This window comes from Oryzias latipes, chromosome 23, assembly GCF_002234675.1.
Source record: "Oryzias latipes chromosome 23, ASM223467v1".
Lineage (NCBI taxonomy): Eukaryota > Metazoa > Chordata > Actinopteri > Beloniformes > Adrianichthyidae > Oryzias > Oryzias latipes.
This window is the reverse complement of record NC_019881.2, coordinates 14,694,779-14,719,706: the sequence shown is the minus strand read 5'-3', so window position 1 is coordinate 14,719,706 and position 24,928 is coordinate 14,694,779. Positions and strand designations below refer to the sequence as shown.

Genomic DNA, 24,928 nt, shown 5'->3' with positions numbered 1-24,928 from the left:
TGAACAAAACCAAAATAAAACTAATTTAAATTTAGATCTAATTTAAATGTAACGACGTTTGAGTATTAAAATTTAAATTTAGTGTTTACATTTAAAGACTTAGTGTGAGTGTTTGCAATTTAAAGTGTGAGTGTTTAAATTCAAACACTATATATGTTTACATTTATGTATGAATTTATTAAAATAATATATGCTAAATAAATTAAATGTTTTTATTCAGTAAAAACATTAAATTATTTCTAATTTGATTAATTTACTACAAATTAATTTAATAATTGTATTTGCATTTTTATATTTCTTCATTTTTTATACATATTTTTAAATTATAAGTTTACGTCTACATTCAATAAAATAAAATAAAATAAAATAAAATAAAATAAAATAAAATAAAATAAAATAAAATAAAATAAAATAAAATAAAATAAAATAAAATAAAATAAAATAAAATAAAATATGGCGGCAGTTCCGTTTTCCTGAAGACGCAACGTCCTGGTAACAAGCTCAGCGATTGGTCAAGTGTGTCACTGCCGGGGTGGAAAGAAAAACAGTGAATGGCTTCAAACCTGCCTGAGATGTGAAATGTTTCAGCAGCGTTTTGGCAGACGTGTTTTATATTCGACGTGACATCGAAGAGGACAGGGTTGTGAAGGGGACACGATGTCGGACGCCGAAAGGTTTCACTGTTCAGATCAGCTGAATAAATTCGAGAGACTGATTGGCAGGCCGCCGCACGAAGGGCTGCTAGCAGGTCGGTTCATAACATTAGCAACGATGCTATCAACCCTCTGTTTTGGTTTTTTCTTCGCACTTTTAAACCATTGTTCCGTAAGGAACATTACGTGTATATAATAATGGGTGTTTAATGTATTTTTGTAATTAAATTTATCTAATATATCTCATTTAATTTTATTTTTTTAATGTAATGTATACATTATGTATCTGTATTTAATGCCTTTTTTCCCACTTGTTTTCTTCGATAAAAAGGATGGATTTCTCCATAATGTAAACATTCAGATTTTAAATTGACACATTTACTTTTTAGCTCTATTCTAAAATCTAAGATTTGTTTGTAAAAATCCAACCAAGAAAAAATAAATCAGTTTAAAATTGCATTTATATTCCACTTCTATGCTATTTCTACTTATTCTCCATTGGCATATTCTTTTTATATGTTTTCATCACTATTAATATATGGATTGATTGACACATTGAACTAGAGTCATAGATAAGCTTGTGAATAAGTTTAAAAACAATAAACAGAGAAGGGGTGTATTTGTTTTATCTGATATTACTGGGATTCATTCAAGTTGGAAACATTTATTTGTATTTTATACTTTTGTAAATTGAAATTACATTAGCAGCACTTTTTTAAAGCTTTAAATAGTACTGCAAATATAATAAAGTGCAGTGGTTATAGCTGTTATTCTCAGAAATATGCATTAACTTCAGCTTCACTGAAGAGTTTTCAAGAATTGTTTAAAACAGCCACTCTGATCATCTTTTGATTTGTTCGAAAAGCGTTCCCAGTGGTCTTTGAATTATGATTATGCCGTTTTTAAGCAAAATCCCCGAAACCGGTGTCGTTTTTTGGGACATATTTTCTGCAGGGAGTAAGTAGTTCATTAGAAATTTAGCTTGGACGAGGAAGATGAAGACGCATATGGATCTAGTCGTCTACAAATGGATGCATCAGAATAGACCGGCGCAGGAAGCTTGTGGCTTTTGCATCTGCTCCTGATTCACAAGGAATTTGATTGAAGAAATACTCAGACATGCAATTTTCTTTAAATGTGTCCTCAAACATGAGAAAATCCCACAAGAATGTGTTGCAAAAACCAAAAAGACAATTTTCATCGGCGTGTGCCTTTAAACTCTTCAGTAATGACATATTCTACTCGTTTTTCTTCAATATTTTCAGACTAAAATTTTTTATGTCATTTGTTTAAAATAGATGACATCCTTAATCTAATCGTGCCTAAGACATCAAAATTGTTTCTTTTGTAATTGCACAGAAACGCAACACATACTGTTCATGCAAATATCGTAAAAGACATAAATCTTCTTTCTGAGAAATTTCCTTTGAGTGTGTTACATTATTTAAAAAAGTGCATGAAGCTATAAGATCATTTGAAAGAACGGCATATTTTCATCTGACTGGGCCTCCAAAAAGAAACTGGCTGCACTTTTTATTGTGAAAAGCCTGTGCTTGGCTTCGCCTTGCTTTTTGTGTATAATAAAAAAAAAGGCGCTTTTGACAGTTTACTAGCTGGTATTTTTATATATTAAACTTCCAGTCTGTTCAGGAGGTTTTACTTTATGTGCTTTGAATGATGGTTTCAAACGCGGGTCTGCTGTTTCTCTCCTCAAGCTTTGTTCCTTCTGTTGCAGGTCATCGAAGCCCCCCCGCCCGCAGTGGGCATCGGTGTGTTGCTGACAACACTAACCTCTACGTGTTTGGAGGCTACAATCCTGACTATGATGAGTCAGGAGGCTCCGAGAACGAAGACTATCCGCTGTTCCGAGAGCTTTGGAGGTACCACTTCGCCACAGGCTCCTGGCAGCAGATCCGAACAGAAGGTTACATGCCAACTGAGCTAGCTTCTATGTCAGGTTAATCTTTTATTTTTCTCAAATGTTCCCATTTCTGTTAAAAATTCTATGTGCTGTTTCAAACTGTACTTATTTTTGTGATCCTATAGCGGTTTTGCATGGTAACAACCTCCTGGTGTTTGGCGGAACTGGGATCCCTTTCGGTGAAAACAACGGCAACGATGTTCACGTTTGCAATGTGAAGTACAAGCGATGGTCGCTGCTCAACTGTCGAGGGAAGAAACCCAATCGAATCTACGGACAGGTAACCAGTCCTTTTTATCTCTAATGAATGTTCAGTACATCATAGCTATGCCTTTTTCTTTTTTTTAGTAGAACTTCTGTAAGTTGCAGCTTCATGTCCTTTGTCTCTACAGGCGATGGTCATCATCAATGGCTTCCTGTATGTGTTTGGAGGTACAACTGGTTACATCTACAGCACAGACCTGCACAGGCTGGACCTGACGACCAGGGAATGGATCCACCTTAAACCCAATAACCCCCCTGATGACCTTCCCGAAGAACGGTACAACGTTTAGAATTAGAAATGCGTTACAGAGGCGGGACATGCTCCTTTTGTTTTACCCTAACATTCTATATTCCAGTTTATATTTGCACACTCGGATATATTGTACATACTGATTTATTTAATATTATATTTTGTTATTTTGTCTTTCTTGCACTGAAATGGTGATGCTTCAATTTCAAAAGCAAATCTATCTATCTATCTAACATGGCTCACCGTTATGTACCATATGGGTGTCACAGGTATAGGCATGAAATAGCACATGATGGACAAAGGATATATATTCTTGGAGGAGGAACCTCCTGGACATCTTATCCTCTAGACAAGGTACCCCACTTCTATAGAAGACTTTTCTGAACACCTTACCCATAACAGCTTCAGCTTTCACAGCATTTAAATTAAGAAGTATCTTTGCAAATAATCTTAAAAGCAGTGATTGGAAATCAAAGAGATGGTTGTTTCTGTTGTTGTAGGTACATGCGTACAATCTGGAAACCAATTCTTGGGAGGAGATTACAACTAAACCTCATGAAAAAATTGGTTTGTATCTTTAATGTTTAATATTTTGGAGAAAAAAAACCAACCTGTTATTGTCCATGCTTAAATGATTTGTTGTCTGACAGGTTACCCCGCTCCTCGGCGATGCCATAGCTGTGTACAAATACGTGACGGTGAGGAAGTATTTCCTTTTTGTGGCGACTTGAACATTTCCACGCAGATTCTGTTTTTCTCGGTTTACAATAAAGAACCTGTTCTATTGAAGGTCATCATTTCTATGTGCGTTTGTGGTAGATGTGTTCATCTGCGGTGGTTACAACGGGGAAGTGATACTGGCTGACCTGTGGAAGATCAACCTGCACACCTTTCAGTGGAATAAACTACCAGCAGAGATGCCCGAGCCAGCTTACTTTCACTGTGCTGCTGTAACCCCAGTGAGTATAAAGGCCCTGATTAGCTCTTAAAAAACAAATATATATGCAGTTCACGGATGTGGATCTATATTTCAGCCTCGTCTGTAGCTCTGCTCTGACCGACGGAATGAGAGTGCAAACTTAAGTGGGTCAAAATGAACTTCCCATCAGGGTTGTTTGGCTCACCTTTAGGGACAGAGCGAGCAGCTCTGTCATTCGGGAAGACTCCAGAGTCGTTTCTGCCTTAAATTCACTTAGACATTTAGTTAGCATGAATCCCAGATGCCTACCAGTCAACATTTCACGGAAATGAGGCCTCAGGCAGCTTTAGAAATTGGTTGCAATGTTATTGTAAGACTGGGCTTGCTATTCGTTTTGTCAAATGTGTTGGAAAAGATAGTTAGGGGGTAAGAAGAATGAAGACAGGTTCTGAGAGGTTCTGCCTTGGTGGACCTTGGACCACTGGCCAACAGTCCAGTCCTCCTTCTCCTTGGTCCAGTGGAGACATTTCCTACGTTGGCCCAGGCTCAGACGTGGTTTGACCCCTGGAACCCAACAGCTGTAGCCCATCTCGTGAAAGTGGTTGTGTTTGAAGCTGTTCGTCATCATCACTCTTCATCATCATTCCACTCTTTCTGCCAGCTTCTTGAATCTTTTCCTTTTGAAAATCGTCTTTTATGCTGGTACGTCTTCTTCGTCCACTGAGCTGTGAACTTTTGTGGCTTACCCAGACTATAGAGGGGGTCAATGGTCTTCTGGCTAGTTATCGAGTCAGAACTCCTTTGCATATTTAACCCAAATCAACCAATTTAATGACATCTGGGGAACCTGTCCAGGTGCTTTGAGATTAGTAGTTGGTGAAACTCAGTTTAAAACTTTCATGTTCTGCAGAATTTGGGCAGATTTCTCAACAGTAATCAAATTTTTTTAAATGTTGTTTTTGTGGGTTTTATGAGCGAGAATCCCAATTTATGTCAAAATCAGCAAATACTTTAAACCAATTAAACAGTGGGCACTGAAAATATATTCAATGAAAGTTACCCTTTTTTAAATGGAATTATGGAAATGAAAACACCTTTCCATGATATTTAAATTTTTCTTTTTTTTTTCACTATCATATTTTACTTGTCTAACTTTTTCTCCTTTCTTTTTAGGGTTTTAAGTTTTCCAAACGTCATGTGACCTTTGCTGTTGTACAGCTAAAACCATCACAAGGCTAAATGTTTTGTGTATTCATCTGTGAAGTGGTTGATATTTAACCGCGTCGTGTCTGATTACCGCCTAAAGCAAGTGTAATCATCTATAAGCGTGTTCATTAGATTGTGTTGCCCTGCTGTGTTCAGATCCAGTTGAACGCATTTGCCCCTCTTCCTAAAACGTATCAACAAAAGGGAGGACGATGTCCAGTGATGCGTCAGTTTGTGGGCGTGTCAATGCTGTTATCCGCCACCAAACTGAGACTAAACAGCGTACAGGATTTTAAGGGATTCACTCCATTTTTTCCCCTGTTGTCATTCTCTCCTAGGCTGGCTGCATGTACATTCATGGAGGCGTAGTGAACATCCATGAGAACAAAAGGACTGGCTCGCTCTTCAAGATCTGGCTTTCTGTTCCCAGCTTGCTGGAGTTATGCTGGGAGAAACTCATCAAGGCCTTTCCCCACCTGGCTTTTCTCCCCACCATGCAGCTGCTGAACCTGGGCCTCACACAGGAGCTCATTGAACGCTTGAAATAGGGATAGTGGAGCATAAAACAGAACTTGGAGTTGGGCTGAGGAGGACGGCGAGGACAGGAACGCAGCACAGAAGAAAACCGAGAGAGGACGGGAAAACAACCCTGACGTGAAGTAGCTCCGCCTTAAAACCAAAAACAGAGGGATGCCTTTTCTTTTTTTCAGTTATGATGAAAATTCTAGCTAAACGTGGACTGTTTTATGAATTTTACTCTTGTGCCACCATTGTTTCTAAGAGCATTTGGATTTCTAGCTAAAATCTCCCACCAAGTAATGACAAACCTGTACTTTGCCTCATGACTACTTAAAAAAACTATTTTTTTTCCCCATTTTTTTTTTTTGTTTTTTTGAAATCTGCATCCTAGTTTTACTATTTTAATGCAAAGCAAGAATATGTATATATTTTTTTCTGACGGACTATATAACATTTACGAGGACGTTTTTCTCTTGAGCTGGTATTGCCATTTGCACATTTTCCTCCCACATATTTGTAGACATTTACTTATTTAAATAGGTTTTACATGAAAGAGCAATTATAAAGTGCCAGATGGGGATTTTTGTTTTGCACATTGTGGGAAATTTTACACAGTTTTGCTGACATGGTTCCCTGGCTCATCATGGCAGCTTCTTTTCAGTTTAATTATGGAAAATCAAAGAGGACCTTAAATGTTACGAGTTAACACAATTGGTCATTTAAGGGAATTTTTGTTTTTTTTAATTTGTCAAATTAGCCTTATGTAATCTGCAATACACATCTTAATAAAATGTAACTTGTGTTTAAATGTGTCTATTGCCCAAAACTATTTTTCATACATGCTGTTCATCCTGGCTTTGCTATTCCCTCTTGTGCATTAATCAAGTTATCTTGGCTTGAAAAGCAAAAATTAGATTCTCGTTTTTTTCCCCGTTGCTTAAAGCTTTCATTTCTTAACGGTCACTGTGAATATGGTGCTCTTGAAAGTTTTAAATGAACAGAAAAAAAGTTTCCAGGATTTGAAGTAGCGCATTTCCAAACATTTCTGTATACGATTGTGCCTTTTTCACATTTGTAAATGGACATTTTAGAAATCGAGGTAGAGCTCATGTTTAGATTCAGATTCTAATTCCAAAAGCTTGTTTTACAGACTCAAATGTTTCTGGTCATAATAGAATAACCCTATTATCATTGGTCCTGACTGCTTTTCAACTTTTAAATGGTGCCAAATAGTTTTATACAAGGGAAAAAAGAAAAACATAGGAGTTAGATGGGATGTGGTCAGATAGTTTGATGCACACAGCTCAACCTGCACTTCATGTCCGCGGTCCTGCCTTCCAAACCACCTTTTTGCATGATGTCATTTCCTGCTTTTTAAATCTTCATTGAAGGATTTGGTTTCACAACTTGCAAAATGTTGTATAGTGTGCTTGTATGAATGTTGTGTTACCAGTTCTGTCAATAAAAGCGTTGTTTAATTAGTTCCCCCCACCTCCTTTTTCATGAATAAGTATGACAGAACGATTCAGTTGCAGTTTGAGTTTCTTTGCATGAGTACATGTCACTGTAACCGAGGAAGCACCAAATCTAACCCAGTAGAACATGCCTCTTTCTTTAGCCATGTTTAAACAGCAATACAAAATGAAGCACTGTAAAAGAAAAATGTATCAATTTATTCATTTATTAGGAGTGACCAGAATTATAATTTTCAAGTAATCTCAATATACCACCAAACACGCCACAAACTACATTTACACAATTCCTTATTCAGCTGGTTTCCCATATTTTGAGACAATCAGAAAAAAATACGGTTAATTCAATATTTTCAGAAAAATAGATCTGTAATCTTGACACTCAGATTAACATGAGCGTGGAGAAGGAGCAAAGAAGTAAAGAGCCAAAAGGATGAGGTAAACCACCACCAGGGCAGTGCCTGCAAAAAACAAAGAGAGTTATAATCTTGCATTACATTTACAATAATCTCATAATTTCATCCCAACTCTTACCCTGGAAGTAGTCACATTTCCCATCCATGAAGATGTAGTTGACCAAAATGACACTAAAGATGCTGGCCCACAGATGAATGTCACTGAACACAAGAATGAATCCAACATCCTACAGAAGAAAGAAAAGCATTACCAGAAATGACTAAATCTTACAAGGAAAAAAATGTTTAATAAAAAATGTTCCTATTTCAACACCCATCAAAATTAAATCTTCATAAACTGCTTGGATTTTTATAAACCCACAGGGGCTACTCACATAAAAGACATTAAAGAGGATGAGCAGTGGAATCTGGATCATTGTGACCTGAACAGCAATACAACTGCCCACTTCAAGGCTGCAATCAGATATTACTGGAGGTCAAAACAGGTTTTACCAAGAACATGACAAGACTTATCTGGACAATGCAGGCAACAGTAGAGAGGATCATTTGTAACTGCACATCCCCAACTCTAAAGCTACAGACACATGGGGCTTGCGACACATGTCCAAGAAGGCGCATTTAGCTCATGGTGTTCACACTGGACAAGCAGGGAGGGGCTTCTTTTTCTTTTGCCACTGTTAACTAGCGCATGTCCAGCACCCACAGTTGAAAGCAGGCTTTGAGAGAAATGTCAAAGCGGTGCAAATTGCTATACTCAGATGCATGAAAAACAGTCATAATTCCAGCCGGGTACAAACTGCAATTATTAATTTCTCCTCCAATTTTCAAATGGCACTTCTGTTAACTAAAATGGATGCCATCCATACGTCACTACCAAACCCGAGTCCCTCATTGGTCAAACTTTGACCAGGTTTAACTTGCAACGAGCGTTCAATTATTGCACGTTTGCATGTAAAGCACTAAAACAGTTGTAAAAAAAAACTTCTCATAGCGGCGGGTGAATACACAAGTTTTTTTACGCAAAAAGGCCAGAAACGTGTAGGAGTGTACCAAGCCTTTTTCATTAGAAGTGGATGCTTAAACGCGTGTTGCCAATGGCGGTGGGAACTTGGCTTAACAGACCTTCCATCTTTTCCCTAATAACCTTCATTTGCTGCTTAAAAAAAAACTTTACAAAATAATTAAACAAATTACATACATACTTACAATAAATATTTAACATTTAATTGAAAATAAAACGTTTTTTTTTAATGTAACTGCTTAGAATTTTCACAATTCCATGTTTGTAGATGTAAAGACTCTTTAAAAATACAAAGCACTTGCAAGATATCAGAAAAACGTTTCAGATGGAACAGCACTGCACTCCAACCTCAGACTAATATTATTCTGCAGCGCAAACTGGATCCCATTAACAATCTCAGGCAGCTCCGGCACCATGGCCAACACTGTGACCCCAATGAAGTACTGAAAGACAAGAATATGGATCTCAGGGAACACAGAACACATTGAGGCAGAAAAAAGCATTTCTGTCATGTTGCTCACAATGCGAGATGGAGAGTATGCAATTAGATCTACCTGAGAGATGGAGGAATGAGACAGGATGGGTTCGATGTTCTCAGTGCAAAGGTCAGCACAGCAAGCCATGAGCGCCGTGGCAACAATCAACACCGCGAGAGCCTTCCAGCGGGACCAGTGCACAACAGCATGACTTGCTGATGACAGACATCCTGTGAGCACAACAAAAGCCTTAGGCCAGACATTTATTGGTCAATTTGCCATTGAGAACATTAACATTATGCCTTCTGCAAATGATTAAAAAGGTGACATTTCTGCTTCAAGTTTGACCATGAAGTTAGTAAAATCTTGCATGCACTGCCCTTAAATATTTTAATTTACAATTACATAGTATTTTGAAACTTTGTTTGGAGTTGCAATCAGATTATTAACGGAACATCCAGAATTGCACCTTCTCAAACCCTTTAGCAACGGCTTTACCCAACTGTAAGGACAATAAAAAGTCACATGCAGAGTTTTATTGATTAAAGAAAAGAAAAAAAAAGAAACTCTGTCCCCCAGAAGAGCTGCATGCACACCACACACCTGCTGCACCGTGGGTGGTGTCATTAATGCTGGCATTAATACACACGCCGGTGGGTTGCAGACAGCCATTGACGACCTCACCAGTGGGTTTGTGGGAGCTGGCAGTCTCCTGAACATACTGACCATGAGGGTGGCCTTCACTGATGTGGATGTCGTAGATATGCGAGTGGGTCTTCAATGTGAAGATGAGCCCGATCAAGTATGAGGCAGGCAGCAGGACAGAGATGGTGTACACCAGAGGCCTAGAAGGCAGAAAAAAAACTTATAATATTTGTGTGTGGACTACACTGAAGATGAGCTGCAAAATTACATTTGTACAATGAAGACTTACTCAATATGCGTCAGGATCAAATGAGGATCAGCTTGGCTCTTGGAGAAAAAAAAAAAAATGTGGTTGAAAATACCAAATCCTACAAATGATACCATCATGTGCCAAAGCTATGAGACTAGAACACACCGTACAACTGAATTGAAGAGAGTATATTGATTTTTTTTTTTTTAATTAAAAGCTTTTATGTACAACAGAGTATTAGGGCCGCCATTAAAAATAAATACAAGAGAATAAACTAAAATATTTTATGATAATAGATAAGAACAATTCATTTCCTTACAAATGAGGAAATACTAAGTCTTCTAGCGAGTCAAATTTGTGTTATTGTAATTATAAAAAGGAATTTGTAGGAAACTGGGACTTTTCAGAATAAAATTTCAGACAGATTTGGAGATATCTTGTCTTTCGTGGAGGAAACTAATAATTTTAGAGTTTGTTTTGTGGTTTCCTAAGAGACAAGACTAGTGATAACGATTCTTGACCCACAAGGAGTGGATTTCTGGCAGATGACAACATAAACAGTGACGACTATAGGTCCAAGATGCCTTATGGCATCGCCATAAATGGCTGCATTCATGGATTTAGTCAGCGCTTATTATGGATTGAAGCTTGCAACAGCTTTATTTTTTAAGATCTGCTCTATAAAAGTAAAAAAAATTTCTGTCATATTTTACATCTTCATTCTCTTTTTTTTTCCCCCTTTCACGGTTTCCGTCGTAATTTTGTTCAACCTTAGCCAACAGAAGAACCAACATACCGTATCATAGTGACAGTCTTTGCAGGTAAAGAGGACACTGGCATTTCCTGGAATATTTGAGCAGCTTTCACAAACCAGATTACCAAAAGTCTTTGAGAAGAGGGTGGGAGCAAATACACCTGCAAAGCCCAACAGACACGTTCATAAAATGTTGGGGGGAAATAGTTATTTAAAACAAATGGTCAACCTGACCTCCAACAGATATAAAGAGTAGAGCTGAGCTCACTCCAGCTGAACGACTGTTAAATCGCTGCTCGCTGTGCTTGATGCCCCCTATGGTCATGCAAATACCCTACACACAGAAAAAAAAAAAAAAAAAAAAGTTAAAGCATATTTCATTCAAAAAAAGGTAAACCTTCAAAAATAGTCATACAGAGTGCATGTATTTGCTAATGTGAGCACTCACTGGTATGAACAAAATGCATCCGAGCAGTGTTCCAGTGAGAGCAGCTTTGACGATTTCTTCATAACATTTGGTGCCAGCATGGTGCCCCCGCAGCAGTGCTGTGATGTAGAATGTGATCTCTGTGATGGAGCCAAATGTTGCGTTTACAACTGCCCCCACTGCAAAGTTACTCTGAGCAGAAATGCTGCAGGGACAAAACATGAAACACTGATCAAACTTAAAAACAAAACCTCCATTCCGATCATCTTTTGATCCATTTTCAAAGTGTTCCCCAGTGGTCTTTTGATTAGGATTATGCCGTTTTAGTAAAATAAAATAAACTGTTGTCATCTAGGACATTTTCAGCTAAGTGGCAGAAGTTCATTAGAAATTCACTACTTCAAACAAACAGTCTGCTCCTGATTCACAATGATTTGGATAAAGAAATACTTAGAAATGCAATTTTAAGATCAATTTGCCTTACATACTTCCTCCATCATGAGAAAAAAATACCACAAGATCATGTTTAAAAAAAGAAAAAAAAAAACCAAAAACCTATCATCAAAGTGGCTCTTTGAAAATGTTAGCAGTTCTGTTTTTCTTAGATCTGCATTTATTGACCCACACATCTAGTGCCTTACCTAGCTATTCCCATGCCAATGTAGTAGGACAGGGGAATGATGGAGGTGATGGCTATGGCAAACATGGTCTCTGAATTGAGATAAATATGATCATGGTCAGTATAGCCGAGGACTAAAGTCATAAATACCAAAGGTAACAGATCTGAAAGAAATTTAAGGAAACAAAAGTGTGACATCACAACTGATGACAATAATAAATAACATTTTCTGAAAGTTCTTACAAATTCTCTGAACAGCTTAAAAGGATACTGAGAGCAAAAATGTTGATTCCTTGGATGGTGTATTTGTAATAATACATGTTGAAAGCTTGGCAGCAGTACAGGGTAACTCTGATCTCACACAAAAAGTTCTGCTGAAGAGAGCATACGGGGAAAGTGTATTTGCATCAAAAAGGAGACAAAAAAAGAGAGAGACAGCCCACATTACAGTTTTACTACCATTTCCTGCTTCTTTATGTGGACTTCTTCTGGGGCCATCAGGAGGACAGTAGTCAAGATCCGAAAGTTCATTTTTGCAACAGGAATTGAAAACACTGGCAGCCAGGAAAGCACGCATGCTAGGAAATGGACCACAACCAGGACGGGGTAACCCAATAACAACCAGACATAGGTACTCACACGACACTGCAGAGAGGAAGGAGGAGTCAGAAACCACTAAAGTACAGCAAAAACAGACAGCCATCAACCGTATTTCTGACCCAGTAGTCTGATGATCTTTTCTGCGGCAGAAGCGGGACAGGGATCTCTGTAAGGATGGGCGAAGAGACTAGAAGTGGGGCACAGTCCCCGTCTCCAACAAGATCGTCGTCTTTCTGGGATGAAATGCGCTCACAGTTTGTCGGCTTCATGTTCGGTTTGTCGGCGTCACTGACCTGCGGGTAAGATCACGAGCCTTCAGCTGTCTGGATCAGAGAGTTTAGAACTTCTTCCTTGAAATGCTTCAACTTACCTTCTCAATTGCCTTCCTGAATGGCCAAAGAAGGTATAACGCCATCTTTAAACATAACTTTCCTGGAATCATGCAAAAATGAGACATGTTTGTTTATTTGCGCTCAGAAAAACTCACTATTTTTCTCAAGTTATTTTTGGCATACATACCATAAGGAGCACCGAGAATTGTTAGAAACATTAGAGGACAAATGAGGATGTAGAACAACGAAATCCACCAACCAAATAAAAACACATAAGCTATGTTCCCAACTGTGATTGCAGAGCCTGAAAAAAAGGGGATGCAGTTTAGTGATTTCAATTTAAAAATCAGATAAAAAATAAAATAAAAGAAATGTAAAGCCAAAAGGAAAATATAAAAAGTACCTTCTCGAGGTCTGACAAGGCTCAGGTCAGTGTACAGTTCCTTGACTATATCTGATCTATCCTCAATTGGTCTCTCAGTAACATTTCCCTTCCACTTTCTGAAGCCAAACTAGTACAAAAACAGAGAAAAACAGATTTAAAAGACAGAAACTTGTTAAAGTCCCACTAATCTTTTGATCCATTTTAAAAGCATCCACAGAGGATTTCATTATTATGCTGTTTTTTTTTTTTGCAGAGTGGCGAGAGTTCATTAGAAATTCCCCTCAGTTATGGGAGGGACTGTTTGGAAAGAGTAAGCCCATCCCCGCTTCCTGTCATCCATCCGTTTACATGCCTTTCCGCTAGTTTACAGCCCCTCACAACCCCAACCTAACATTATTGGTGCAACAAAAATGGTGAATTGCTATCCAGCTGCACAGTTGTGAGCCAGATGCCAGCTAAGACTTGGTAAATAAAGACATACATGGGATCTAGTCGTCTGTAAATCCATGCATAAAAATGGAGCAGAGCAGGGAGCTTGTGACCTGGCCGTGTAGCTTTTTTTGTCACAACTACATTTGTTTACCAACAACATTTTTTCGTCTTCTCCCGGTTTCCAGTGATTGGAATAAATACTGAAAAATCACACTAGAACACCAAAAACACAATTTTCATTGGAGTAGATCTTTTATATCTTTGACTAAAAATAATGATCTGAAGTTCTGCATAAAGATGATAAAGCATCTTGTTAGTTAAACTGAGGGCATTCGGCTGAAAGACCAGCTTTTGGAGGAACTTTACCCCTCTGCACCCACCCTATAGTTGTTGGCTTCTCTCTGCGCCTCCACCTCATTCTCCACTCTGATGGTGGTTTTTGTAGTCCCCTCATGCCATCCGTCTTCACCAAAGTGGGATGGAGTAGACCGGACGGACGTGCCATTTGCTCCTGAGTAAACCCCATTGGGGACAGAACCTGTCTTAACTTTTGAACAAAGTAAATTTGAGTAAAACTAATGCAGAAAGTCTGGTTCACCTCTGTGGACAGTAAGGAAACACTTGGGTGTGAAGTGGCAGAAATGCTGTGAACAGGCGTCTGGTGATGGCGTGGCCACACCGTTCAGCTCTGGATGCTGAGCCCCGATGCAAAGCCTCTCAGGCCGCCCCTGCAGCCACGGAGGGTGATGGTTTTCTGGATCGAAGCAGTTCTCTGTATGAGACAACGTTTGAAATATTAAATGAGCCGCATCGGCAGCCATGACCGGTTCTCCCTCTTGGGGAAAATGTGTGTGACCAACAAAAACCTCCTGAGGGTCATGCGGTTTCTTCTCCACAGTCAACTGTCTACCAAAACCAATCACATTATCAACGCAAAGCAACAAACATATTGTTTTAACTTGTACTGATGTGGTTTGGCTTAAAGTGCTCTTGTACTTATTAGAGGAATGATCAAAATTAAAGCAGATGCTTTACAGCATGCTTTCCAAACCTGCTCCTCAAATATGTGCCTTGTACCTTTTGTTTTTTTTTTGTTTTTGTATTTTAAAATCCTGGTCTCTGATTAAATCAGCTGAGAAACACGAGGAAAAATGTAACACACAAAAAGTCACTATTTTTATTTAAAGAAATAATCTTTCTAATGAAAAATAAAGAAGGCCGAAATATTGAAGTCATTGAGTTAAAATAAAACTAAAATAATAATATTAAATATATTTAATTTATTTATGCTGACTACCGTCACTACGCAGGTGATTTTAATGAGCACGCTTGAGACAAACATTAACACACAAAACAAGCCTTCTAAATTAAAATTATTCAAAGAAACAGTTACAACCGCATAAAAAACTATAATATTAATACCCTTAATTAAAAAACAAAAAAACTATAATGTTTAGGTCTCACCTGTTGATTCAAGCACAGACCTTGTCCGCGGTTTTTCCAAATCCTCCGGGACAAAAGAACTTTTTCTGAGGGACATGTTGTCGGTTTGTTCCCACAAGTGTTTCTGTCACAGCATCGTGCTTCTTTTATCGTGGACCTTTCCCCTCTTAACGCCTCCCGTGGACTGACTGCCTCTTCATCCCCACCACACTACACAGGGGAGGGGTGAAAGGTGAACCCTCACGCGGCGGAAACATCGCCTTTATATGATGAATAAAAGTCTGTTTTTCTTATTAATCTTTTGAAAACCTCATAGTAACATTAACATATTTGTAATTTCGTTTAATGTGTGTAATTATTTAGTTTGGTAAGTTAATAAAACAAAACAAAAAAAAAATGAATAAAATTAAGAGGTAAATCACCAGCAGGGGGAGCTCTAATTAATTATGACGTCATCCAAACCATGAAAATATCTTTATTGACAAAAAACAAAATACAACTGCACAATGACATTCTTTAACAAGGTTGTGGAAATAAAAAAACAGTAACAACAATGTTTTGGAAAAAATTTTAACCACAATTTAAAAAAGGAAACTTTTGAAACACAATATTCTCAATATTTCAGGTTATTTTCAAATAAACTTCAGTGGTGGGCCTAATCTATTTTGTTTTGTTGTGAAAGTCACCACAGTGATCACATAAATAAATCTCTCATATGTATTTTACATGAACATATCAGGCGTTCTGGGTGGTTTGTGATGGCCTTAGAAGTAGCACTGTAAGCATAAACAAACAAAACATATTTTATACTGACATTTTGGTTAAAAAGCAAAACAAAACAAAAACCCAACTTTATCTTAACTTGATTTCCAAAATTTTACAAAATACAGTTATATAGAAAAATCTTTGAACAAAAAATGTACAAAAACAAGACTTAGTAGGAGAAAAATAGTTTTAAGGGGTAAAATGTACTTAACAAATGTCTTTTTATGACATCCAAGGTGATACAAAACTCAAGAAATGCTTCAAAAATATGATATTTAAATATTTACATACAGATAAGTTGAAACAACATTGTATTCAATGGTTTTCTTTAGGAAAAGCAAACCTAAATAATTCATTATCATCATTGCACCAGGCAAAAGAGTGACGATTAGAATGAAGTATAGAAGCTACTCAGATGCAGCAGCAGTTCCTGTGACTCCTACATTCAAGTTGGAGGAAGTCTCATTATTGTGACGCAATCTAAAATTTGTTCTATAAGCTTTTCTGTTGTTTTTCCACACACACACAACTGTTGAGTTTATGGGTAGATTTAAAAAAAAAAAATCTAACAACTTTGAATGCATTTATGTCAATGTGTTGCTTATGTTTACTGCAAACTTCATGTAAAAATGAGTATTTTACAGACGGAATAACAGTGATACACAAGAAGCATACAACAATAAAAGGCAAATGCCTAAAAGGAATTGTGGTTTTTCTGACGTCTCTCAGAAATGTGGAATTACTGACAGAAAGACTTTACTGTTGTTGGCTAGAATTGCCCAAACATCCAGATAACAGGTAGGATCTAGATTATTGTGTTCTATTTTTAAGAGAATATATATATATATATATATATTCTCAAGCCAAGAACAGTTTAGCTGCCTTGCTCTATTCTCAGAGTTGCCTTTAAAATGTTGATAGACACATAAAAAGTACATTTTTATCGGTTTTATCCCTTCTAGAGCTTTGTTTTTCATCTTGAAAACCTAAGAAACTCTTAGAAATAAGTGTGAAAGTATCCAGCACTTTTTCTAGCTTAATACCTATGTACCTCTGAGCACTTTTAGAAACTCTGTGCTCTTAGAAGTCAGAGTCTGCATCCATGAGCTCTGCTTCCATTAAATTGGTCCTGGAATGCACGGGTCCATAACCAGCCATCCTGCCTGCTGGTACCCGAGCCACGTGAGCCATTCTTTCTGCCAGTCCATCAGTGAGGTCCGCCTGTGCCAGGTGAAAAGCAGAGCCACCGAGCTGCCGGTTTGAAGTTGAGGGCTGCCAGCGAGGCCTAAGACCCACGCCGTCTGAACAGCTGACACGTGTCATGGCGTTGGACATCAGGCTGCTGTGCTGCCTGTTCCACGTGTCCTGGCATTGCAGGTAGGGGCATCTCTCCTCGTAGGAAAGAGGGTGTGAAGGTGGGAAGTCCGGACAAGACCCCGGCAGGACTTCCTCCTCCATTTTCTGCTGCTCCCTCTGCTGTCGGTGCAGGTTGCCGACCAGGCTGGAGTTGCAGGGGAGTTTAGGAAGCCGAGGCACGGAGCTGCGGCCGAACTCCCGCTGGGGATAAGGCTGGGGATCTGCCACCTCTTCAGCCGGGCGCACCTCCTTCCTCCTCTTCTTCTTTTTCTTCTTCTTTCTCTTTATCATGTCCGGTGAAATCTCCGCTTCAACCAACCATAGCCTGTTTCTCTCCTCTGGAGGGGGTACTGTTAAAAGATCACAAAAATCATTAATTTTGACAGTAGAAGAGGGTCTAAACTCACATTCCACCCAGACTACTTAAGTCTATTTGAAAGGGAACTTTTATCTGGATAAATGTTGATGAAACAGAGGTTTTGTCAAAACGGAGCTCAAAAAACAGGCGGCTCTTACCCGGTGTACCAGTAGGAGTGACAGAAATGTCCTCAGGTAGGATGGCACCTCGTCTTGCCACCATTTTGGTCACATGCTGCGCCCATGCAGATGACACGTCATTGGACGGCTCGTTTATGTCGAAGTTAATTCCAGCTTTGAAAAAGAGAAAACAAATCTTTTCATAAAAAAAATCTAAACTTGGAAGTTTCCTCTGAAAAAAAACAGAACATTTGTATTGGTGTTTTGGGCAATGAGGCTGTTTACTTTTATGTTTGAAATAAAGAGGATCATTTGATTAATATATTTGTGTGAACCATAAATAATAATATTCCAAGTACATACTTGTAGTTGCACTTAATGGCCACAAGAGGGCAAAATACAAAAGATTAGTATTCAATAAAGTAAAGTATGTATCAATTTGCTGCAAGAGTAAATAATGTATGTTTTCAAAGCTCAAAAAAATAAAAAAAAGGAATCTGCTGGGATGTCCATTCCCTTCCAATAATGTAATGGAGGAGAGGGTTGACCTGCTGCTCTGCCTGCAGGAAGATGTTGCACTCAGGACAAAACACAACCAGCCTAAGTCTGCAGGTGAAGATCTGCAACAAAAATCAAACCCTGGTGTTCTTCAGTGCTCACCCACTGGCCCATCATGGGACACCGTGTGCATGCTGAAGGACAGCTCCTTCTCTGGGTCCTTGTGGAGCTCCTTCCTCATTGCAAAAGCTTTGGCTATCATCTTGCTCTTCTTAATCCTTTTGGGTTCATTATCACTGCGGCCAAGGATCCTGGCAGAGAAACAAAAGCCGCAGATGTGATATGTATTCCTGATGGATCAGGACGTTTTTCTTTTTTTTTTTTCTGCAGTGAGCTTTTTAGTGCAGATATGGCTCTCCTAGAGAACTCTAATTAGCAAATTTTCTCAATACTAAAAAAATAAAATTTAAGCAATTTTAAGGCTTTTGGGATAAAACTTTTTTTATGTCAGAATGAAAGAAAAAGCCAAAATTTCATAAAAACACAACTTTTTAAATGGGATTTCAAAATAAAGTTCACAATGAGTTAACAGTAAAGGAACCAAAGTGTCCCCCCCCCTGACACTTGCTTACTTGAACCAGGTGCGTTTCCAGATGAGGATGGTAGCTTTAGTCCACACCCACGTGCTCATGGCTATTCCAGTTCCAAACATGGAGAAAAGGTTGATCTTTTCCACCATCAGGCTGGGACGGTTTTTAATGGTGCATTCTGGGATGGGCTTGTTGGTTTGAGAGGCAATTGTCACGTTGGCTTCACACCTGTTGGCGAAGTAAAATACTTCAGAACAGGGCAGCATGAGATTCTAAAAGATTCTACAAACATGTAGAGGGACTGCTTTATAAGGTCAAACAAAATCTGTAGCAGGTTGGTTAGTTAGTTAGATCTGATAAAGGTTTGCAGCAAAGAAGCAAAAGATAAAGAAAATATAAACACATTTTCTTCTCTATAGCAATTGCTTTGGTGTAAATATAGTTAAAGTTAGATGAAGCATCACACAACTCCAGTTTTCTACATTTTTTTAAATTATCAACTAAGGATCACTTTTCTCAGTAATTTTGAACTTTTGTGTAGCCATCTGCACTTTAACTATTGAGGGTATAAGAGAACAGGACTTAGTGACTCCTCCCCCCGGCGTTCCAACTGACTAATCAGACGCCTCAATAACGAAATGTTTGATTGACAGACTCTCCCGAGTCCGCTTTCCAGTGGTGGGGCTTCCAACAAGCTCACTTCTGATTGGCGAGAGCCGTTGCCATAGAAATGATGACTCAGACCGACTGCTTACTGACAGCATCCGGCCCTAACATGACGGCGTCCATTTCTTTAAAAAAAACAGCGACTGAATTGACTTCAATTGGTTAGAACCAGAGTATTTTCTAAATAATACGATGTTAAGTTGTATACAACTTTTAGAATTTTTTCTATTCTTGCACAAAAAGTTATTTTTTTGGACATTTTGGAATCTATTATTAATATTATTAATAGTAATGATACTTAGTTTATGATGTGGTTCTTTGCAAATGTTCATGGGATGTCTGTAAACTAAATGTCTACATAGAAAAACAAAGAACCCTACAGCACGTATTCCCTGAAGCTCTTCTCCCATTCAGCCTGGTTGAAGAAGTCATAAAAATGGCATCCAAAGGTGATGAAAACAAATCCAAACGCAAGAAATCCAAATATCCCTGACAACAGAAACACAAGAGAAAGTCTCCCATTAGATCCTTTTATTCAAACATGTAAGACTGAGAACGCTTTTGAAGAAAGATTAGAGGTGATTGATAAAAAACATTCAATATTTTTAAAGAAATACCAAAAAGCCAGTGCATTTGCCATAGTAAACAGGAAATGCTCATGGGCGTACATATCTTTGTGGTGTTTACATTCCTTGCTCCTTTTTTTTTTTCTGTGGCCTCAGACGAAAAATGTGGGCTGACTGCAGAACGGTTTAACCATGACTGCACCTCATGTGGTAGGAAATGGGTTTCAAATACAGAAGCCTGATAGCAGAACTTACCAAGTCTCAACATTGTCTCATTGATTTTACTGGCTGCTTTCTCGCTTAGCAGGCCTGGGTGGTTACTCTTGATGGAAAATAATGTCATCACACCTAAAAAAAAAAAGGGAAAATGTTATCATCTGACATGACAGGGAGTAGAGCCTATTAAAGGTGATCGGGCCGCCTCACCCCGAATAAGAAAGTAGCCACCAACTAAAAGCACCATTCCAATAGGCGCCAGAACAAATCCAGCCCGGTACTTGTAGTTCTTGTATCCGACAAAGCAGATCCCACTGACAGAATCCCCATCCACCTTTAGAGAAGCAGATGGAGGTCAATTCCAGATCATTTTGAGTGGATGGGAAGTACGCCTGCACAATAAATCGCAAATTTATTGTTATCGCGATTTCAAGCTGTGCAATATCCATATCGCAAAAAAGTCGGCAAAAATCGCGATTAATTATAAACCTTAAATGTGCTAAAAACAATCATTTGGCAGCTTGAAATATTTAATTGAATAAATGCTTTCATGCATTGGACCAATCAGATAGAGCCGTTCACGTTGTTGACCATGTAGACGAGGGTCATTTGGAGTATGATTTAAGGGATTTTGACTCTTATTTGAATTAAAGTCTTGCAGTAATATGGAAATGATGTTTTTGGTTGTTTTGCCAGTTGTTCATATACCGCAAGTTATATCGTCATCGCAATATTGATCACTAACATCGCACATCGCAGGTTTTCGTTATATCGTGCAGCACCAATGGGAAGTATTCTTCAACCGCCTCAGGTGTAAGAAGACTCCTAAACGCCATGGTTACCTCAGCGATGGCAAGGATGGCCACGGTGAGCACAAAAGGCACGGACCAGGTGACCATGTGGAAGTAGGAGGTTCGACCAGACAGCGGCTGGTGCGTGGTGCCCAGCGCTTTGAAGGACGTGTGCCAGGCGTAGGTCAGCATGACAAACCAGATCACCCCTGACATCAGAGAGTAGTAGACGATGATGAAGATTGTGACGCACGACAGCGTTTCCGAGGATCTGGAGAGAAAAAGATCAGTGAATTCATGCCGCATTCATGCGCTCATCGCGTTTTTTATTCTTCTTTTCGTGGCGCTCACGAGGGCTCCCCGAGTCGCATGGTGTTGTCGCTCTTGCACACAATCTCTTTGCGGGCGCCGTCCAGGAACTGGGCCAGCCAGCCGATGCTGCCCACAAAGAAGCAGGCGTTGATATAGAAGAGAATGACAGCCGGGTAGCGGTTGGAGTTTTTCCAGTCAGCAAGAAATGTGGCCTGAAAAAAAAAAAAAAAAAAAAAAAAAAAATAACAGACAAAGAAAGATGGTTGAAGACAAAAACTAAAACCGCCAAAATAAAAGACACTCAGCATCTTGCATTTGTTATGTGATCAGAATTTTTTTTGCTTCATCTTATTAAAAAAAACTAACTCCTTGACACTCGTCACAAATTGACAACCGTGTTTACGTCTCACCAGGGTGAAGAAAGTGCATAGGAGGGTGATGGTGCCGAAGTAAGCGATGTAAGCATGCATATCGTTGTGCTCGTCTTGGGTGAATAGCGGGTTGTCACACTGGATTCCACAGCCCTCCACATCCTTGTACCAGCTGGACTGGATGTCTGTCTTCACCAGAGGAGCTTCACACTGACCCGACGTGTTGAACTTCAGCTTCTGCACCTCATTCTGCAAACAGAAGGGGCAAGAAAAAAAAGGTACCGGTACATTTGATGATAAATTCTTAAATAAGAGAAAAGTTTTTTTTTTTTCTTGAAAGGCAGATTTAAGTTACTTTTGTCAAAATAAAATGTAAAAAAATCAATCAGGAAGGCATACCGAACAGCCTACGGGGAACTGATCACACTTGAGGAAGGTTGGCCAGCCTCTCTCCTGATCCACGATGCTGCAAGGCCGACGTGTCGCCAAGCACAGACTCTGGCTGGGCAACTCAACTTGACCATTCTCGCATTTTGGCATGTAGATGGCACAGAGCAGCGGCTGGATGACTGACCAACACCGAGGAGCATTACGTAAACCTAAAGATGTGGGGGAAAAAAAGCAGGGAGAGACATTTAAAGACCGTTTTTGCCCCCCTTACTCTACTGAAAATAATGATTTCAACATCTAAAAATGTTTGGACAAACACTAAGCTGTTGTATTATATTAAAAATACAAAATATCTACAGGAAATTCTTCGAAAACAGTAAAACTCTTCATCCCTGTGCCAGAGATAAACTGCATCTTGCTGTTGATGATTTATGTGAACATCAAACCTTTTCAATTCTTTATTTTTTAAATGTATTTTTACAGTTTATACTATTTGTTGTACAGACTAATGACTGCTGCTACTAGAGTCAAATTTACAAGATTGGGATCAATAAAGTTTTTAGTTTTTATTTTATTTTAAACAATAAATCTACTGTTTTCTTCACGTTTTTGAAATGTCTCAAACGTATTATAATCTAGAAAACAATCCACTGATCATCTGACAGTAAAAAAAATAAAAACATCTTTTTAAAGTTTCACTTAAGTTTTTAAGAATAATCTTTAATAAAGTTTTGAAAGGAAAAATGCTAATCAAGAACTGTACAAATATCTGTACTTGAATTTACTACTTTAAAGTATGTTGTATTCAAACATACATGTCCAAAGTCCGGCATGTGGGCCAAATGAACATTTAATAGCAAGATATGTAACATTTCATATAAACCCAGATTTAATATTGACGAAAGATTATTTTCCAGACAGACTTTTTATTTTATAGATTTTAATCTGGTCTTCAAATATGAAATTCACAGTAATTTAGATAAAAAAGGTTTTTAAATATTTTTCTGTTCTATCTGGAGAAAGAAGTAATATACCATTGCAGTAAATTCTCATTAAATAGTTGCATTTCATTTTTTCATGAAGGGTTCACAGTATGTCCGGCTCAGCTCTCACATGTTTCTACATCAACAAATCTTTGAAAAACGTTTGGACCCCCTTTAGTTATAGGAGCAAAAAAAAAACAGCCATTCCTTCTGGTTGGGATTTTATTTTGAAAAAGACAAACGAAGCAAAATTCTTTTAAGAAATGTAATAATCATATTTTCCAAGTTGTTTCTTTCTTATGGCTCCTGACAGTGATCCTAAACATAAACATAAAAAAAACTAATGATTGATAGTTAAACAGTGGAAAAGGTTAAGAAAATAAAAGCTGAATATTTATTTAAGGATTTTAAAATACTTGAATGAACTAGCTTTGTTTGAATGCAAAGATTCTCAGGTTTTGAATGTTTAAAAAAATGACTGCAGGAGAGAAACGTCAATGTTTTTCTCCTTTGATAGTGACAGTAGAATAAAGTGACAGTAGCATGTGCATATATGCAAAACATAATGTTTTAATTTGTTAGCAGTGTAATCTGTATAATTTTGTCTTCAAATTACTTACATGATCCCTTTTGTTATTGTCATTATAGCTCTGTTCCTCCAGTTTTACTTTTACACTACAGTGAACATGTTTATGTTAACATCTCATTTTGACAAAAAATAGTGCCTAATTATATATGTATTTTAATTGTGTTGGTTGGGTTTTATAGTTGGATTTTATCTGTTGTTGTAATTATTACATATATTGTTTTATTTTAATGCCAGATAAAATCTTACCAGACCACATGGTGAGTTTCTCAAAAACTTCCTCCTGGCTGCTGGAGTCCTCCGCCAGGATCAGAGAAGTGTGGCTGTACGGTAAAGGAGATCCCAAACAAGTGTTGTATTTAAGGACCTCGCAAGTTGTCGTTTTTTTGCAAATATCCTCAAATACGGTCCCATTCGGGGCAAATGCCGCCCTGCAGCCCAAAAGCCAGGCGGCCCAGACGCTAAGCATCCCGTAAACTCTAACAATGGGGCTCCAGCCATGGGAAGACATCTTGATGGTGTAGAATTCTGCTGTGGAAAAAAAAAACTACAACTCCTGGAGCTCCGCTGATCAAAACCCTCACTCACTGGTCCATACAATCGTCTTCAGCACTGAATCCAAACGCAACATGGTTGGAGGAAAAACGCCAAGACGCATTTAGAACGGTTTCCAAGTCCTTTCAAACTTTTTAAATCTGCGATCCTCGTGCGCTTTTCCCACAATGTCCCAGAATTTCCTCATTACTAAAAACCTCTGAAAATGTCCTCAAGCAGGGGAAAAAGCAGCTGAAAAACGCCATTTGAGGTGTTTTGGGGAAAGACGGGAGACGAAAGTTGAAGCTTCGCCCTCCCCCACTCCCATAAAAAAAAAAAAAAAGTTGGAAAAGTCTGGATGTCTGTAACAGGATCTCTGGCTCACATGCACCACCCCTTCATAATACAAGCCAAAAACAGGGGTGAGATGTGACGCCGTGGACCTCTGTGTTTGTCCCAAAAATGTGACATCCCTCTGAGTAGGAGAGTCTGGAGAAAAATCCCCTCCAGTGATGTTTTTGCTGCTTCTGGGAGTCGCAGCTCTGCGTGGCTTTGTTTTTTTTTTTCTGTCTCTGGTATGCACATGGAGGGGGAAAGCCAGGGCTACAAAGCCTCCACTTCCACCCCCCTCCTCTGCAAGTGGAAGAATGTGCCTTACGGCAGACCTTCTGAAAGTTTTCTCGGATAGGTCTGATCTCCCGTGTTTTGGTGTAGAAGAAAAAAAAAATAATTAAATAGAAGGAAATTAGACCTTGAAAGTAAATATGCAAAAAAAAACAACAACACATATACACACAAAAAACCTGGCTTCTATGAGTGTCTT

General features: G+C 38.5%; 3 protein-coding genes across 5 annotated transcripts; 1 reads left to right on the top strand and 2 right to left on the bottom strand.

Moving 5' to 3' along the window:
• Positions 1-506: 506 nt before the first annotated feature.
• klhdc10 (kelch domain containing 10) lies at positions 507-7,216 on the top strand. The gene is made up of 9 exons (XM_004083035.4): positions 507-748; positions 2,389-2,610; positions 2,700-2,854; positions 2,967-3,115; positions 3,358-3,442; positions 3,589-3,655; positions 3,739-3,786; positions 3,908-4,047; positions 5,552-7,216. Exons 1-9 carry the CDS (start codon positions 658-660, stop codon positions 5,759-5,761), a joined length of 1,167 nt encoding a protein of 388 aa, XP_004083083.1. The 5' UTR covers positions 507-657; the 3' UTR covers positions 5,762-7,216.
• Positions 7,217-7,384: 168 nt separating this feature from the next.
• On the bottom strand, positions 7,385-15,242 carry LOC101174240 (low affinity vacuolar monovalent cation/H(+) antiporter). Of its 3 annotated transcripts, none has more exons than XM_011491122.3 (20): positions 15,026-15,242; positions 14,160-14,333; positions 13,942-14,072; positions 13,148-13,256; positions 12,932-13,048; positions 12,783-12,844; positions 12,532-12,705; positions 12,272-12,457; positions 12,084-12,183; positions 11,835-11,976; positions 11,215-11,398; positions 11,001-11,100; positions 10,809-10,927; positions 10,052-10,089; positions 9,721-9,962; positions 9,196-9,347; positions 8,990-9,084; positions 7,995-8,073; positions 7,739-7,847; positions 7,385-7,665 (listed from the first exon to the last, which is right to left on the bottom strand). In XM_011491122.3, the coding sequence occupies exons 1-20, from the start codon at positions 15,099-15,101 to the stop codon at positions 7,592-7,594; spliced, it is 2,463 nt and encodes an 820-aa protein (XP_011489424.1). In that variant the 5' UTR covers positions 15,102-15,242; the 3' UTR covers positions 7,385-7,591. The 3 variants fall into 3 exon arrangements, with proteins under 3 accessions (XP_011489424.1, XP_011489423.1, XP_011489425.1); XM_011491121.3 differs by having other exon boundaries at positions 12,084-12,186; positions 15,026-15,241; XM_011491123.3 differs by having other exon boundaries at positions 9,844-9,962; positions 12,084-12,186; positions 15,026-15,241.
• Positions 15,243-15,462: 220 nt separating this feature from the next.
• Positions 15,463-24,784, bottom strand: smo (smoothened, frizzled class receptor). The gene is made up of 12 exons (XM_004083156.4): positions 23,821-24,784; positions 22,012-22,211; positions 21,652-21,861; positions 21,281-21,453; positions 20,981-21,200; positions 20,349-20,472; positions 20,178-20,270; positions 19,737-19,845; positions 18,733-18,918; positions 18,263-18,411; positions 17,642-17,776; positions 15,463-17,475 (listed from the first exon to the last, which is right to left on the bottom strand). The coding sequence occupies exons 1-12, from the start codon at positions 24,080-24,082 to the stop codon at positions 16,850-16,852; spliced, it is 2,487 nt and encodes an 828-aa protein (XP_004083204.2). The 5' UTR covers positions 24,083-24,784; the 3' UTR covers positions 15,463-16,849.
• Between the last annotated feature and the right edge of the window lie 144 nt (positions 24,785-24,928).